The sequence below is a fragment of the Meleagris gallopavo genome, chromosome 2, assembly GCF_905368555.1.
Source record: "Meleagris gallopavo chromosome 2, MGAL_WU_HG_1.1, whole genome shotgun sequence".
NCBI lineage: Eukaryota > Metazoa > Chordata > Aves > Galliformes > Phasianidae > Meleagris > Meleagris gallopavo.
Genome location: NC_139405.1, coordinates 26602100 through 26620057, shown reverse-complemented (window position 1 = coordinate 26620057; position 17958 = coordinate 26602100). Strand labels below are relative to the sequence as shown.

The window sequence follows — 17958 nt, the reverse complement described above, 5'->3', positions numbered from 1 at the left end:
AGGCAAGGTACGTATTTTGCCAACGCGCGCTTATTCGTTTGCTGACCCAGTCTGCACTTTCTCACCACGTACATTTTAAAACACATTTCCGTCCATCCAAGGCAAGCAGCTGTTGGCAGGTACGTAAACTAACATGGTTCCACGGTACTCGTTTTTAAAAAATCATCATCAGAAATCAGCAAAAAGGTACTCTCGGCAGGTCTGGCCACAGTGTCACACAAACTGCGGTGGTTATGGGGCTGCTCTGACAACTGCTCCAGCACGGGGCTACACAGAGCACGTCACGTCACTCCAATTCTGACAGGTTTTTGATTGTGAGCTTCCACAAGCGGCTTCAGCAGCAGGAGGAGTGATACACAAATTACACGCAGCCTACGACGACTCAGTTTCGCGTCTTTTTCCTCCCCCCCGAAAACCCAACAGCAACAAAAACCAAGAGAGCAGCACGGACCAACGAACCGCCCAACGACCACCGCGCACGCGCCCCACCGCCCGCCACTCCTCCAGCGCCTGCGCAGCTCCGGGAGAGCGGCGCGGCGGGTAGGGCCGAGCGGCGCATGCGCGGCGGCGGCGGCTGCTGAGGCGGGCAGGCGGCGCGGGTAGACGGGGTGGCCGCTTCCTCCCATTTAGCGGCGAGGGAGCGGCGGGAGCGCGTTCGGCTGGCTGCGTTGTGACGCCGGGCGGCCGGAGGGAACTGCCGGCGAGGGGCGGGGGGAGCCGTCTGCGCCGCGGCCGCTGCTGCTGCCGCCGCTGCCCGCTCCTCCTCCTCCTGCTGCTCGGCGGAGCGCCCTCCACCCCGCCCTCTCCCCGCCCGGGACCGAGTGTGGTGGCCACAAAATGGCGGATGGAGAACTGAACGTGGACAGCCTCATCACCCGGCTGCTGGAAGGTGAGCGCCGGGCCGCTCCGCGGGAGAGTGAGGAGGGAGGCGGGCGGGGCGCGGCGGGAGCCGGGGCGGCCCCTCCTTCTGGCCTGGGGGGCTCGGGGAGGCTTGGGGGGCTCCGGTGGGCTCCGGCGGGCGGGCCGTGCCCCACGCAGCTCCTCGCGGCGGTGAGGGGACGCTGCGGGGGTATCCGGCGGGGCCGGGAGCGGGGAGCCGCGCCGGGGCGGCCGCCCGTCTTTAAGGACATCGAAAAGGCGGAAAAGCCGCTGAGGAGCGGTTCCCGCCGCCGCGGCTGCCCTCTGGGGGAGGCTCGGCTGCGGGCGGGGGGCGGCAAGGTCGGTAGCAGCCTTCCGGGGTTGAAATCGCGTTGGGGAGCAGCGTTAGGCGTGGAGCTGTGTGGGAGCGGCGGGCCGGCGGCCCTCTGCCTGCGCTCTGTGCAGCGCTGCTCGGGGCTGCGGTGCGTTTTGTGCGGGTTTCCCTCATCGTGAGGAGGGAAGGCGAATCCGTCTTTCCGGAGAAGCTGCGATACTGTTACTAGCGTTTTCTTGTAAGTTGTCTCGAGTGTTCGGTCTCCGCAGGCCCCTTCTCACGTAGCTCGCCCATCCCACACGCAGCCCGTGCCCGGTGTGCTGCACGCACGGATGCGCGCTCTTCACTCACTGCCTTGCCACAAATGGAGATGGGAGCCTCGTGTACTTAGATCGCTTTGCAGAAAGCTTATATAAAGAAACGTATGGAGTACGTACTGGAATAGAAACAAGTTTCCTAAGTCTGAAAATTCTTCTTAGCCAAGTTACTGCCAAGCAGAGTTTGTAGGACTCTCAGTTTTCTGGGTAATTGCTAGCCTTTTTGGAGGTGAAACTGTAAATTAAAAGTAATAAAAGCGATGTTGAAAAAGACATGAAGGTATTGGGCAATTGCACTCATGTTTGTGTCTCAAGATACACAGTGTAGTGTAGTATGGAAAGAAGCTGCAGCTGTTATCAGTCAGTTTATCTCTGATCACTACTACAGATAAACTGCATTTTCTGCATGTTGAAATCCTGATTAGTAGGTAGGTGTAAGGCAGGCTAAGCAGTAACCCACTAAACATTGACTTTTTATTGTACCTTTTTTTTTTTTGGAACTTCCTAACATGTGTATGTATGGAGTTGTGGCGTTTTTGGTTGCTTTTTGTTTGTCTTATTTATGGAAAGAGGCTCTTAAAAAATAATAAATAAATGAAAATGAGAAGTACTTTTCCTCTCTGCCCATCTGGTAGTTGCTTAAAAATAGAATGTTTTAAGGTGATTAAGACCTTTAAAATACTTGTTACCTTTCACATATACCATAAATGCTTGTGTTGCAACTCTCTAGCTCGTTGGGTTATTACTAGCTGTACTGAGACTAAGCAACCTTATCTATGCTTTTCTTTCCATGGCAGTTTAATTTCTAAGGGTATGTACATGCAATTTCAGAAATAAGTTTTTGTGATAGTTTTGCGTCTGTTTGTCAGACGGTTTATCTCTTTGAGCAGAGATCAGGAAGATTCTTCATGGAAACAGGATGATTTTTCTTGATTTGTCCCTTACTAACAGTAGAAGGAACACTTTGTACAACATATTATATTGTATCTGAAAAGGAATAGTTTCTTCCAGGTTTATTTCGAAAAACAAAAAAAAGTACATTGCATGTGGATTTTCATGTAGCATCTTTTATTTGTTTTACTGCTAATATGCAGTATCTTAAGCTGCAGTTTGAATAGTAGTGTTCCACACTGAAGCCGTTTCATGCAGCTAGCAGCTCGTCTTACAGAACTGATGCTGTTGCTTAGCTGACCCGCACCAGTGTGTGTGTGTGTGTGTGTGTGTGTGTCTCTCATGCTGCTTGTGCAGAACAATTCCTATCGGAACAATTCCTATCTCTGGAGCAGTCTGTAGAAAGTAAACTCTTTGTCTCCATTACCATCACTTCAATTTTGACTAAAACAATGAGGAAAAGTGGCTTTTGAGCTGTTAAAAAACAAAACAAAACAAAAACTGTATTAACATGATCAATAGTATTTTTTTTAATGAAATGTTGGTGTGCAGGATGCCTGTAGTCCTTCTGGTTACTTGAGGTGAAATGGATAGTGTTCAGTTTCAGCAGCAGTCTACAATTGTCTGAGGCTGCACATAAATTTTAAAGCCAGTAAATGCATATTAAAAGCTGTGGCCTGAACCTTCCCTGCTATAGTTGGCCTCCTGGTTTGTGACACCTGTTCCTAGGCTGTGAGGCTAGCTAGCCTGAGTTCTTGTGTTCTTACTTAATTAAATTTCTTATAACTGTTTCCACTGTGGTTGCTCAAGACCACTTGTCTTCTGGGTTATATAACACCTTAAACTTGCCTTTTGATTGCAGTAGATCATCTTACCCTGCACGTGATTCTTCTTGTTTGAGACATCAGTATGAGGAGGCCTGTGGCTGAGCTGCTTGAGAGAATTCCTCAAGGACTAACACTCAGCAGATGTGCATGGATGCTTACCCTGGATGTGTAGTTGGGATCCGTGGAGTGCCCGAGGCCAGACTGATTTGCTCTTGAGTTAAACTGGGGACAGTTTTCAGAAAGGCTTAGCTGAGCCATAGTCTAATGCTTGATGATAGTCTCCTAGGACATTGGTTTATTTCCATGTTCTTGCATATACTGAATACCTATCCTTTTTATTCCTGAATTCACTGCTGAATTAATGGTAAGATCTTGTTTTGCAATGACTGTTTCAATATGTCTTGTACTTGCTTACTTGTTAGAGATGATGCTTCTAGATGTGTGCCTGATTCATTTTGGAGATATAAGAAGATATATTTTGATACAGAAATAGCTCATAAAAGATTCTGCAAACACTTAAAAGTCATACAACTACAGTTCTTTAGCTTAGCTGAAACACTTTTGAACTGATGGGGGACTATAAAAGTGAATGCACTGAATTAGAGTTTTTCTTACACAGGTATTCAGAATTCTAGGCATGGATTAGGCTTAGTTGCACTATAGTATACAAAAAAGATGGTCATATTTTTTTGAAAAGAAACCCAGTGTGCTGTTTTCTTGTTTTTTTTTTTGTTGTTGTTGCTTTCTCAGCTATGCCATCTGGTGGATGGATCTTCCCAGCCCATTCTATCTATAGACAGTCCAGGATTATGCACACGTAAGATTGTCATCCGCACAAAAGATGTGGAACATGCTGTATTTTGCTCCATCTAGGTATACCTAGATGGTCCTTCTGTGGGAAATGCCATGATATCTGTAAAAATGATGGGCTAGCTTGGTGTACCAGGTTTACATTTAACCCAGGCTCTAAGTGAACTTAAGCTTTGGGTATATATGGAAAAGTTCCTTCTGTGGCAAAGCAGAGATGCTGGAGTAGCTGTGCCTTTTCTTATAAGAGAGTTGTGGGTAGTTATTAGGCTACCACGTTTATGGGGGTGTTGGGCTTCCTGTTCTTGTGCTGTAACTGTCTTTGTGTATGAGTCCAGTTGGTCTGGACTTCAGCAATTTCTATGACTGGATCTCTGAAGAGGACTTGCTTGTGAAACCATTGTACAGGACCAAGCCCCTTGCTTACCTAAGTCTAGTGACATATTAACAGTTTGATTTCAGTTAATGGAACTGAACATACATTTGCTCTAAGACAGATTTGTTTTTTGGTGAAGCTAGCTGGGTTGCTCTTTTGTATAGTACTGAGTCTACTGTGAAGGCTGGGAGATATATAGCCAAGAAGAGAGTTGTCAAGCTTCATGTAGATGTAGGGAGCGGTTATAGCTTCAGTTCTCAACTAAAAGCATGATGTTTTACATCCACCTTAATAAAAACTGATTATACTGTGATTTCACCATGTGGGGTGGTGTCTTTTAAGAAAGCTACCAGCTTTGTTTTCCTGTTATTTCAGAGATAATATAGATTGTGACAAAGACTGATAGTTGAGTGTGAGTCAATTTTTCAGGTGAAAGGTGAATTTAAATGCTTATGAAATAATTGGGATGTTCTTTATTACTGTTAAGTGCTACAGAGTTGTTGGACTAATGCATTATGATTAATGAGCTTCAGATTTGGTTCATGTCTCAGTTGGCTACCCTACCCAGGCAACCTGGTGGTCAGATACAATACCGTAGTTGTGCTGCAGTTCCATGGACTTCATTGCTGATACTGAGAGAGGCAATTGTGGATTAATGATAAGATCATACCGTGGAGGTGAATCTTGAAAGATCAAAGGCTATTGCCTGATTTACAGTGAAATCATTGGACAACCTGGTATTAGAAAAAATAAATGAGAACATTGTGAGGAGTTCTTGGCTAAGGAATCATTTTTGAAATATTTGTTTCTTTGGAGAGATAAAATTGTCGGTTTTCATGCTCAGAGAGCGTGTATTGCATTAAATGGGGAGAAGGGATACAGGAAGAGTGGTGTTTGCTGCTGATTTTGTACAGCAGTGCAGATGTGAGCCAGTTCATCCTTGGCTTTATAAGTGCAGGATGAATTAGATAGTTGACTTGAAAAATTGTACTGTAGGCAGAGAGCCCAGTGTCAAAAAAAGGTAAGCTGGTTCCTTTCTTCTGTCAGATTATTTTGCTGCTTTAAGCCTACATGATTCAGTAACTGTTTCACTTAACACCACTGCAGAATATTTGTCTTTTCTTGTTCAGAGGTACAGCTAAATTATAGCATGAAAGAAGGAAGCAGTGCTTTATTTAATGTAAACAGGAGGATTTTTTAGCCTGAGTATTTCGTCAAATGCTTGTGAGTGGCCATTACAAAGTAGGTATGTAACAAAAAAAAAAAAAAGACAATAAGTAGTTTAGCAGGGTGAAGTCAAGCATACTATATTTGGCTACAGCTTGGTGAGGTCAGATGGTGTACTCAGGGAATGGGGTGTGTGTGTAAGGAAATCTGCTGTGAACTGCAGCCTGGAGTACTGCTGATGCCATCTGTGTCTGCCTTGTGAATTTCATGTAGAAATGGCCCTGTTTACTGCCTTCACATAATGTCCAATGATTTGTCGTTTAGCATTGACTACTTTATCTTTGTTTTACAGGACTGTCTTCTGTCTTTTGGCAATTGAGTACCAAGCTTGCTTGATACAAAGCTTTTATGTGTGTCTAGAATCATAGAATTGTCAAGGTTGGAAAAGATCTCCAAGATCACCTAGTCCAACTGTCCACCTACCACCAGTGTTTCCCTGTTAAGTAAGGTCATTCAGTACAACATCTAAATGTTTCTTGAACACCTCCTGGTACAGTGACTCTACCACCTCCTGAGCAGCCTATTCCAGCATCTGACCACTCTTTTGGAGAATAAATTTTTCCTGATATCCAACCTGATGTAGCTTGAGGCCATTCCCTCTAGTCCTGTTCTACAGAGCAACCATGGTATTTAAGTATCTGAGGAATTAGAAGTGCAAAAGTCATCTTCAGCATTTTCCTCCTTGTTACTCAACAGGAGTAAGGAAGCAACTCTGTAATCTGCCCTCACCTGTCTCCAATCAATAATTTTGTTAGCACTGCTCTGGAGGAAAAATTAAGTCTGACTTTGAGAAAGAAGCTGATGTTCTGTGTTACATGAGATTTTAATGGTAGGTTAACCTTGCAAATAATGTGGAAAAGAACTTGCCACCCCTTTGTATGTTACTGCACAGTGAAAGGTTTCTACCTCATACTTTGCTGGTTTGGGGGTGGGGGATTGGTTCAAGTGTAGCTAAGTAAACACAATAAATATAGAGCAGTAACAAGTATTAGGGCTACATATTTTGCTTATGGAATGGAGTGACTGCTATGATCTTATCTTTCAACTTTGGATCCAGCGATGATTGGGACAGTAAATGATTATGAATGACTGAGACCATAAGCTGTATGGAACCTCTCTATAAACAGGTGGCCCATGGAGAGTGAATGCAGCTGGCAAGGGTTTTGATGTCGGTTAAATTGCATATTGTGGTGGGCTGATTTGAGTGACCCTGAAGCAATCTTAGCTTCTAATGATGCTTCTCCCTGAGCCTTAATCCTGCTGGATAGTATGAACTTCAGGAATGTAGTCTCAACTTCTGGTGGAAGAGGAACATTTAGTTGTTTGGTTATTTTCCCTGCTTATAAATTGAAGGCTTAAACGGTCTTTTACTCTGCAACCATTTTGTATGATGTTAAATAAATCCTTTTAAAGTGAGCTCATGGTCCAACACTATGTTCTTCAGCAAAACTCTTCATCTTGAGGGCATCTAGTGAGGACAGGTGTTAGTGGTTTTAGACCTTTTGGACTGAGCAGTGTAGTTCTTCAGAAGAACTGCTTACCATCAGTATAATCCCCCTAAACCATGTCCCTTAGTACAACATCTAAATGATTCTTGGAACATCTCCAGGGACAGTAACTCCACCACCTTTCTGGTCAGCCTGTTCCAGTGCCTGACCAATCTTTTCCTGACATCCAGGCTGAATCTCCCCTAGCACAGCTTGAGGCCATTCCCTCTTGTCCTATCACTAGTTATGTGGGAGAAGACACCTGTGTTCCTCCTTGCCACAGCCTTACTTCACGAAGTTGTAGAGAGTGGAAGGTTTCCCCTAAGCTTCCTATTCTCCAGACTAAAAAAACTTACATTGTTGGTCTCCATTTTGCTGCAAAATAGGGAGTGGATGCTTCTGGTGACAGTTATACAACTGAAATGAAGTGTTTTGAGGGAGTAGAAGCTTTGCTTTCCAAAACGAAAGGCATTCTAATCCAGGATTTCTGACTTAAAAACCATAAAAACCTGTAACTTAGAGTTGTAAAAATCAGCTAGGTAATGCTAGAACATATTTCCAAACCTGTCAGAACTACTTTCTTTAATAAACAGTGCTGGTACCTTTGGCTTCCAGATCCATTCTACTCCTGCTGTTCAGAAACTGTTCAGGGTTCATCAAATATTCCAGGATACTTTGTTGTACAAGAGACAAACAGTCAAATGTTCAGTTGGTTGATTAAATGTTCCAGAGACTATCATGAGTGAATATACACTTGTGGGATATTGGTGAAGTTGCGTGCTTGCAGTCTTGTGCTGCGGTTTTTGTTTGCTTCTTGTTAAAGATTTGCTTTGGCAAATAGAACTTGAAAACAGTAATTTTGGAAATACTTGGTTGGAGCTTCTGCCAGAAGAACAACTAGCTGCTTAATCCTTGGTTTATCCTCATTCAAGTTCATAGTGGCTGCATATTCCAGCCTGGGGAGCTGTCTAGATTAAACTTTGTTGTGTCTTTGTGCTAGAAGGAAAAGACGCACTCCCTAGTGCAGTTTACTCTATGGCCTTGCAAGTGTGCATGCAAAATGGGTGTGCAGGGGAAGATGGAAGCTGTTTCATAGCAATGATGCTGGCACCAGTATTTTTTCCAACTTGGCAGAAGTGTGTATGGGATCTAATGATGGCTTGTTCATCAGACAACACTAACACTTTCAGCACGTGTGGTATTGGAACACAGTCGTATTAAGGACAGCTGTGTGTACCGCAGCTGAGTCAATAATAGAAGAAACTTCTATTAGTGATACCACAAGGTGAAAAGCGTGGTTACTTGAAGTGAGAGGCACATCAGAGACAGACAGATTGGCTTGAATGTGTTTGCTCAACTCTGTGGGATAGTATGGCAGAAGGAACAAAACTCATAGAACTTCCAGTAGACAGTTCTTAGACCACTTTGTCTGGTGTTGTAATGCTAGAAAGTGTGGCAGCCTTACAAAATCTGCTGGTCTCTGGCATGGGTTTGGAAGGATGCTGGCAAACAAAACCAATGAACAAGCAAAAACCCCTTCTTAGTGTGCAAGTTTCTTTCCTGGCACTGCAACTCACATCTCAAATTACTGGCTCCTATTGTTAGATTTACTAAGGTTGCTTACCAGCAGTTGTGTAGGTGCTGAGATACTTTAATAGTATTTAGAGTAGGTTTGGTTTACTGTCAGAGCTATTGTGCTAAAATAATAGATTCACAATACAATGTATACAGTAATTCCTTGTTCTCTACTATGTTGTCAAAGTTTAAGCTCCTATCAGTAAAGGTTTATTCTGGCATAGTGCTATGTATGGAGGATTGAGAGTTAGAAGAGGAGTAGTTGTCCCTGCCAAAGATTTTTGTGTAAGTCAACGCTTGTTTACTGTGTCTGCATCATAGACAACTGATTGATACCTAATGCTGAGCTACTGTTCCTCCTCTGGGTAAACAGCAACTATTGGAAATGATAGATTTTTCCCAGTACTGCTAAAGTTTACTGTGAGATACACACACTGTGAAATTTGTATCTGTGGCTAGCATGTTTAATAGTGGCTTCCTATAGTAATTTTCAAAGAATTCTGAAAAACACAACGTGTGCTCTTGATCCAGTTCTTATGACTTCCTTTTAGGTCAGTTCTGGAGGAGTTGTCTTTTGAGAAACTAAATATGGTGAGAGATGCTCGTACTTACGTTCCATACAGTGCCTGGCTGAGCCAAGGAAACGTAAACAGAACTCTAGTTGTAGTGTAAGTGGGTGAAAGATGTGCTTAGTTTTGCTTGTCTGTTTGTGCCAGGGCAGTGGCCCAGCTCTTCCAGCTGCCTGGCTGGGTAGCCTTTCAGCATCTTTGAGTGCGAGTCCAGTGATGTGCTGAGGCTTCTGAGGTCACAGTAGCTTCTTATTTTTCACTAAATTATTTGTCTTAGTGACTAGGGGATTATGGGAGAAAACTTGCCTCTTTAATATATTTTTGAAGATGATTTCTCATGAATGCCCAGGCTCTGCTTCTTCAAATGGCAGTGAACTTGTGTGTTTGCAGAGCTGCTGCTGATTCCGATGGACAGGCCTTTGTAAAGGCCCAGTGACTCAGGGCTGTTCCCTTCCCCGGGGCTGCCTGAACTGCAGTCACCAGGCATTTTGTCTCCCAGTGACATGCTCAGCGTAGTTTTAGAAACTGGGTTTATTTGGAGAACCTGTGTCTAGTAATTAATTGCCAACCTGTTGGCTTTCCTGTTAAGGGGCTGCAGCACGTAAGGCTGCATTGTAAAAGGTCAGGAACTGTCAGCACAACTCTGGATGTGCTGTGGCAGTTGGCTGATGTGGAAGTCACGAGCTGCATGCTCAGTATGTGTTCTAGTGCAGAAGTCAGGCAGCACTTAGTGGCTTAATCCTGCAAAGCATTTGTTCCAGGTTTAAACCTCTCTTTTTCAAAGGGAGCCAATGCTGGTGTTCTAGGAAATATTGATTGGATCAAAGCTAGTGTTATGAGTGCCCTCCTTGAACTGCAGCCTCAGTTTTGGTCTCTGTGCTTTGTTTGGGGCTATTTGTGGAAACATCAGTGTTGTCTATGGAGGATTTCCTGGGCCTGTGTTCCAAAACTAGACTGGGTGTAATGTGTGTGCAGTTCAGTCACTTCTTGGTTTTAATCCTTATTACATGGCTTCATTTTGATGTTGCAAAACATTGGCAATAGTTAAATACAGAAGCAAACCTAATTGCTTATTGGAAGGCTTTAAAGGAAAGCAAGTAATGGAGTAGAATGTGGCAGACAAGCTAGTTAGGCTGAAGAAGGTGCAGTAGGACCTCGATGTATATATCCTTATAGGGATCAGACAACCATGGGTTTAAAATGTAGCATAACTACCTCAGTAAGAAGAATTGAAACTGTTAAGACTGTACTCTCTTCAGGTGGGAACTTTCTTAGGTATGGTGAGTTTGTTGTGTCTAGCACAGTGAGTTTCAGGTCTGTGAAGGGGAGTTGTATAAGCTACTGGAGTGCAAGTATTTGAAAAGCATGGAGGTGTTAGAGGATTTTGGTACCTTCAGATTGAGTAGTCAGGTCCTGTGCAAAGCTGTCAAGATAGATTTATTTCTTGCCAATAATCCCTTTGGGGCTGAAGATGCATTTAAGTGCATCATGTTGTAGACATTTGAGATATGCTGCAACTGAAGCCTATGCATTTGTTCTCCTATCATTTTGTGTCTTAATTGTCTGCCCTTGTATGTTTTAACATGTCATTCTTCCTGCGTTAAGATGTTAGATTACAGAGAAGTTAGTAAAAGCAGTCTGCTTTCTCTAATGTAGTTAGAGGAAGGCGTATGACTTACCATATGGTAAATGTCATTTGGAGCCACATGTCACATTTGGAGTTTCCCTGAAAGAAATATCCCTGTGGTGCTCCTACAAGCCTTGTTTTTGTGGGATTCTACTGAGCAATGTATTATCACAGCAGATAAGCTGGCCTGCCTTCTATTGCATTCCTGCTCACTGTCCCAAAAGTGTAGTTCCACATCTTCTCTTCCTTACTCGAAGTACTAATTCTTTTTTTTTGCCTCTTCATCTCTTCTGTGGCTGCTTAACCTTAGTTAAACAAGTGATCTGATTTCTATTTATTTTAATTAAAAGAAACAAGCAACACAGCAGTGTTGGACTGATCAGATGTATTCTGGGGAAAGTATGCAGTGCTTGGCTGGGCAGAGCTTTCTGATACGTAACACTTTGGACTTCAGAACTGGGTGACTTAGGACAGGTTGTTTCCCCTTCTATCCTTTCTCCCCTGTGTAGAATGTAGATGGTAGTGATCTACTCTGCCAAGTATGTTGGCTGAGAGTTGAGCTGCAGTAGAAAGGAAGATGTATTCATTTTGCTCTTCTGTTAGCAAGTTTCATAAGACTTACTGAAATGCAGCAAATACATTAAGTCTTACTGTCTTAGAGTTTGAAAACATGACTCGGACTGCTAAGGGTTCATAGCACTTTTTCTTATAGCTACTACTAGAACAGGATGTGGATCATGCTGTTGCGGATACTGCTGTATTCTGCTCTGTTAGTTTGCATCTGGTTGTTAGTTTATACTAACATGCAAAACATCAGCCAGAGTGGTAGATGTTTGTTCGTTTTGCTGCCTCACGTACTCATTGGAGCCTCTGAGAGAAGAATCACGTAAGTATTCACGGAAAGAAGCAGATGCAGGTAGGCTTGCCAGAGGATGTTAGTCAGAGTGCAGCGTGAATGTTTTTAGAAACTTTAGTACTAAGTATGGGTAGGAATACTTGGCTTGTGGGTACAGGAGTTGATTTCAGGCTAATTGAGTGTCTGTTTGGATGCCGAGGTTCCCATAACTCAAGATCCATTATGTATGAATCAAGATTTTATCAACACAGACACAGCTTAATGTCATCTTCCTTTCAGCTGCTGAAAGCACAAACACACCTGTCTTTTCTTTGTATTTAACTCACCATGTTGAACTTAGTTGGCCTAGATCATTTTGTGTTAATCTGTTTGAGATTTCCATTTTCAAGGGTTTTTTTTGCCTGCTGTGAATACTCTAGCATAATCTGATAATTCATTTAAACACTTTCTGAACTTGCTATTTATCCAAACATGGACAAAACCAGGATCTAAATTGCTGCTTTCTGCGACCATGACTTAACAGGGACGCATTCGAGCTTAAGCACAGGTTGCCACTATATCAGAGCTTAATTTTAGAACTGGCTGGAATATGCAATTCCCACTTTTAATAGATAAGTTGATGTGTGCTGCTCTTTTTGTCAGATACAGACTTCAAACACAGCTCATCTGCACTTATCTGTTGTTAGGCATCTGTGTGCCAGCTATCTTAATTGTTAAACATCTCGTTTCAGTACGAGGATGTCGTCCTGGGAAGATTGTTCAGATGACCGAAGCTGAAGTTCGGGGCTTGTGCATAAAATCACGAGAAATATTTCTTAGCCAGCCTATTCTTCTGGAACTAGAGGCACCGCTGAAGATCTGTGGTATGTAAACTTAATGTGTGTATATATTATGTAGGTATGTTGATTTAGCTGTATGCTAACTGAAATGAAAGGAGAAGTTGATGAAGAAGATACTGAGATATGCAAATGACCTTGACTTGAGTTATACAGATTAGTGATTGAGATCTTCTCAATCTTAAACGTCATTTTCAACTTAGATTGGATTAAGTCAAGAAAAGGCAGCTGACGTTTGCTCTTGGTGCTGTTTAGGAGCAAGTGCTGATGGCAGTAAGAGCTGCATGCACTCTTTTCTAGTGCACGTTTTGCAACCTGTCCCTTGTACTTCCTAAGGGTTGCTTGCACAGAGCTGCTACTGCTTGGGTCATTATCTCAAAGTATTTTTGAAAAACATAAGAAGTAAATGTTTGCTTTTCTTGTTCCCTTCATAGCGGAAACTGAAGAAAGATCTTTATGTAAGATGAAATGGAGTACTTTACTAGTCTCTGCTTGAAAATTGATGAAAGCATTGTTAGTCTTTGAACTTAAAAATATCGTAAGTCAAAATTTCTTAACGTGTAAGACATACCTCAAACTTTATATTATCATCAAACGCTGATATCAAATATAAGTAAAACTGCATTCTTTACTACCCAAAGCGTTTAGAATATGCTAGACTCCTTCAAACATGCAGTTAATAGGTGTGCATGCATGTTTAACTGTTACTGAGATATTGTAAATGCTAGCTTGTAATCATGCTTCAAGTTATTAACAGCAGACACATGCTTGAATTTGACTGCTTGAAGTATCATAGAATTAAAACTTTCTGGCAGAGCAATTGTGGTGATATGCCATACATTTAGAATATTAGCAGTTATTTAAGAACAAGCATAACACTAATGGCAGAGTCACTCTTAAATTACTTATTTGCTCCCTTGAGTATTGGGGAGGAGAGGAACAGGATCAGCTTGCCTAATGACATAAATTTGAAGGTAAAAATCTAGCTTTACTACATTGTATTTATACTGTGATGAGGAGAAGACCAGTGTCATCTAATTCCTAGATTGAAAATTGGAATACTTGCATACAATCTTAATATTAAGTTAAATCTGCAAAGTATAATTAGGCTCCTTCAAACTGAGTTTCTCATTTGTTTAAATCTAGACAGCCTAGAAGGCTCTTAGATGCACAATAGTAGCAAATGCACAGTTACAGAAGAGATTTGTTGTTTTAAAATTACATGTTAAACAAAGTGTTAGCACCTAGAAGTGTCAGGTATCTAAATTAAATATTAGAGAAATTGTCAAAGGTGTATTTATTTAGAAGTGGAAGAGTGGTGATGGCTTTCACCAAAAGCACAACATGCTGCTGTACTCCTTTGAACTACTGTTTTAATGTTCAGGTAGTGCTTGAGAAATTGTTACAGAACTGTCTTTTCTAATCAGTTCAAAATAAGCTTTTACGTCTTGAATGGCTGTGTTCTAACTTAAGATGGAAGATTTTCTTATGTAAATGCCCATTTCAAAATAATAGTTTTTACTCTGATATGCTTCAGCTTGTGCCCATATGAAATTGTATTTTAAATTATCAATGAAATAATATTAAATGCTTTGGTCACTTCACAGAGTAGTTCCTACTGAATGTTCCTTCATCCTTTATGTCCTTTAATCCCTTTAGCTCATGCATGTAACAGAGTAGTTTCAGACAATGAACATAAAGTATTTCCATGCTATATTTACTTTGGTGATGAGTACTTCTGATAGTGATGAAGTTTGAGTACTAATTGAATAGTTCTGGAGAATGGATTCAACACCATGGTGAAACATTGATGAAACTCGTATGATTTCTGGTCTTGATTTCTTGTAGGAGTTCTTGTGGTGTATGCATAAATGATTTTAGCTGGTAGAACTTCAGTGGGCCTGCAATTGGGTAGAGGATAATGTTCATTATTAAAAGGAAAGTGGGATGTAAGTCCCCTCCTTGAGCAAGAAATAGTTAAAAGCATTGTCTGCAGAAAGAAGATTGTATTGAATTTCTCATGAGAAGATAAAGAGAGATAAAGCATCAAGTCACTACTGCAGTACACAGTTCCACACAAGATGAGAAGGTCTTCTTGTTTGGTTTAAGATTCTGAAATAAGTTGTAGGCATATGGGTGGGGATACCTTGTTCGTTAATTTTACTTGTTTGCTATAGTCATGGAAGCTAGTTCTCTATTGGAGAATTACTAGGTTTAATAAAGACATATTTTGCCACAGAACAACCAGCACAGTTGAAAATGTATTCATGACATGCTTAGTGTAAGGGATCAAGAGGTAGTCTGTATTATCAGCATACGGCTCTTACTGAAGGTTTCTTAGTTATGTTTTGCATTCAGTCACTTTGTTAATGAGTCAGCTAAAATATCACATCTACTGTACAAGTTACTGTAGAGCTTTGGTATCACCTTTGACCTTATGGGCAGCTCACAGATGATTTCTTCTGCTTAGTCTGATGTGATGTGCTGTGGTGTTTTAATTGTTTAATTTGTTTCCAGTTACTTGGAAAGCCATCTTAATTTTAAAATTGGCAGTGTGATGAATAACGTGGTGGTTATTATTTCTAAGATACTTCTGCAGATCTGAGTATTGTGTAAGGGCTATCAGTCTTTGAGTTATCTATTTACAATAAATAATTGCATCCAGGGAGTTGTCCAAAATGCCAGAGAATGGGAATCTTAGTACAGTGATGTTGTGGGAGGGCAAGCAGTTGACTTTTGAAAATGCTCTCTGGCCAGCACAATGTTCAGTTCTCCAGTGAATGTAGATTCAGTACTGATCTGTATTTGCAGTAAGTCATGTGGCTTAATCCATTGGCTTCCTGGCTGTGTGGCTGTTACATTAATGATTGTCTTTCTGACTTCATTTCTATATGACCAGATGAGAGCATGGTTGGAAAGCTTAAGCATAGTTTGGAAACTTGTTTAGCTTTGGTTTTTCAGGTTTTCATAGATTGTCCCAACTGACAGTTCTGTGAATAGTCAGTTAGTTGCATTTAGTCCTTGCTTTTGTAGTGTAACGTAGTAACCCTGCATATAGCAGGGGGGTTGAAACTAGATGATCACTGTGGTCCTTTTCAACCCAGGCCATTCTATGAGTCTGTAACAGTTTTCACTTTTCTGATACCTATTGTCAGTCTGTTTTTAAGGGAGAATGTTAATTTTTTTCACCATCCCATAAGTAATTGATTTAAGCTCTTGATGTGTCTACTCTACGTTGTTGCACTAATCCTTGGTAAACTTTTTTATTCAGGTGATATTCATGGTCAGTATACAGATTTGCTTCGACTATTTGAATATGGAGGATTCCCACCAGAAGCAAATTATCTTTTCCTTGGAGATTATGTAGACAGAGGCAAACAGTCTCTGGAAACAATTTGCCTACTTCTTGCATATAAAATCAAGTACCCAGAGAACTTCTTTCTCTTAAGAGGAAATCACGAGTGTGCTAGCATCAACCGGATCTATGGATTCTATGATGAATGTAAGTTAAACCTATTTCTTCTGACAGCCTGATGTCTATTCATACTGTGTTTTGGAAGGACTTACAGCATATGAATCATGAGTCATTACTATAAGAATTTCAGTGTTCTGTGAACCTGCTTTGAAACTTTCTGGAAGTGCACATCAAAAGAAGGTTAAACTTAAATTATTTTCTATTCTGTTGTCCTTGAAATGGTATGGTAGGAGTCTCTAAGTGTACTCGGTTTTAGAAATAAAGCTGTGAAGACAGCTTACATCCTTGATCAGGTTGTGATATATATTGTAGGCTGGCTTTAAGTAAATAGTTCATCTTTTCCTCATCTCTCACACTGTTCTTGTAGGTAAGCGGAGGTTTAACATTAAGCTCTGGAAGACCTTCACAGACTGCTTTAATTGTCTGCCTATTGCAGCCATTGTGGATGAGAAGATCTTCTGCTGTCATGGAGGTAAATGGATGACTACTTTTAAAGGCTGTGTCTAACCTGTTCTTTGGATTAATACTATATCAAATTGAGTGGATGTGCATACTTCATTTTTAGCTGATGATGTATATTGTCTGCAAAGGTCATTGTTGTCTTGCCTTTTTCTGTACATCTGGCAGCCAACAGATGTTATGCTGTCCAGTCATAAATGGTCATAATGACCACTTGTCTCAGAAGGACAAGTGCATCTAAGCATTCCTGTCAATACATATCCCTCTTTGGAGGATTCTGAACGTGAAATTCATGCCTGATGTTTGCTTCATGACTTGTTGCCAAAGCTATTTACTGATGCACAGCATATACTGGAATCTCTAGCTGTGAAGTGAAAGAGAAAGCTTCACAAGTAACCCCAGTTCTGTGGTCTTGGTCTTTTTATCTGGTTTGTAAGTTGTTGTTGGAGGAGACCCCTGAGACCACATAATCATAATGAAGCCTGATGCTTGACTTTCATCATTTGACATTGGATGGGATCAGTCATGGCTCCATCTGACTTCAAAGGACATTGACTGTTGGAAAACATACATTCTGGGCACCTGTTTCATTGCTATACAATTTTTGTAGTGTAAAAAAAAAAAAAGTCTGATTTACAAGAAGGCTTTGACTTCTTCCCATACTGGGACTTACTCAGGCACTCTTTGTCAAAGGAAACTCCCCATGTTTTTCTGGGCGGTAATGCTTAGAGGATTCTGGGACCTTGTAGAGTACTGTCGCAACAATTAGTGCTTTTAAATGACTTCCATAGTGGAAAGAATTATCCCACTGTTTTCCATCTATCTTTGCAATTACCTTCTTTACTTAGCAGCTTGATCCAGAATTGGTGTGGTAAGTATCATATCTGCATTGCTGAGGAGGTGAATAGAAACTGAGAGCTCTGCAGAAACTTAGTTTGACTGAACAGCTCCACTAGGATTTAGAAATAATGTTTACCCAAAATTCCTGTGTAGATTTCTCTGAACTGTGGTATTGTGTTGATGACTGCTGCTCTGCCTTTATTCAAGTTCTTCTGAGGGTTGTGCCTGTAAGGAGTGATCCAGCCTACACTTGTATTCTGTATTGACAGGTTTTGCCTTCAGTGTCTGCTACTATAAGCTTATCAGTCTTAAGCATAACATGCTTTTAGGTGTTAGCTTTCCTTTGTAAACCCAAAACTAATACAGTGGTAGACAACTGAGTCTATAGAAGCATCCAGGTAGCATTGATGTGTTAGGGAAATTAATTTTTTTCTCCCATTAAAGGGTAGGGGTCTTCTATTGTGTTTTTTTTTTTAACTGGTACTTGTCTTAGGAACTAAAGGTTGTAATTACAAGGAAGGTTTATAGGTTGCTCTGAAAGTAATGCCTCCTATTTATCCCCATGGAAACTACAGCAGATACAAAAAGCACAATGGC

The 17958-nt window shown here is 41.4% G+C and overlaps 1 protein-coding gene across 1 annotated transcript in view; it reads left to right on the top strand.

Annotated features, from left to right (window-relative positions):
- Positions 1 to 520: 520 nt before the first annotated feature.
- PPP1CB (protein phosphatase 1 catalytic subunit beta) overlaps positions 521 to 17958 on the top strand; it is a 30758-nt gene continuing 13320 nt past the window's right edge. Inside the window, exons 1-4 of the mRNA XM_085219395.1 lie at positions 521 to 889; positions 12483 to 12614; positions 15859 to 16089; positions 16430 to 16534. Coding sequence (XP_085075521.1) covers positions 838 to 889; positions 12483 to 12614; positions 15859 to 16089; positions 16430 to 16534 — 520 coding nt within the window. The 5' untranslated portion in view covers positions 521 to 837. The remainder of the gene's footprint in view (positions 890 to 12482; positions 12615 to 15858; positions 16090 to 16429; positions 16535 to 17958) is intronic.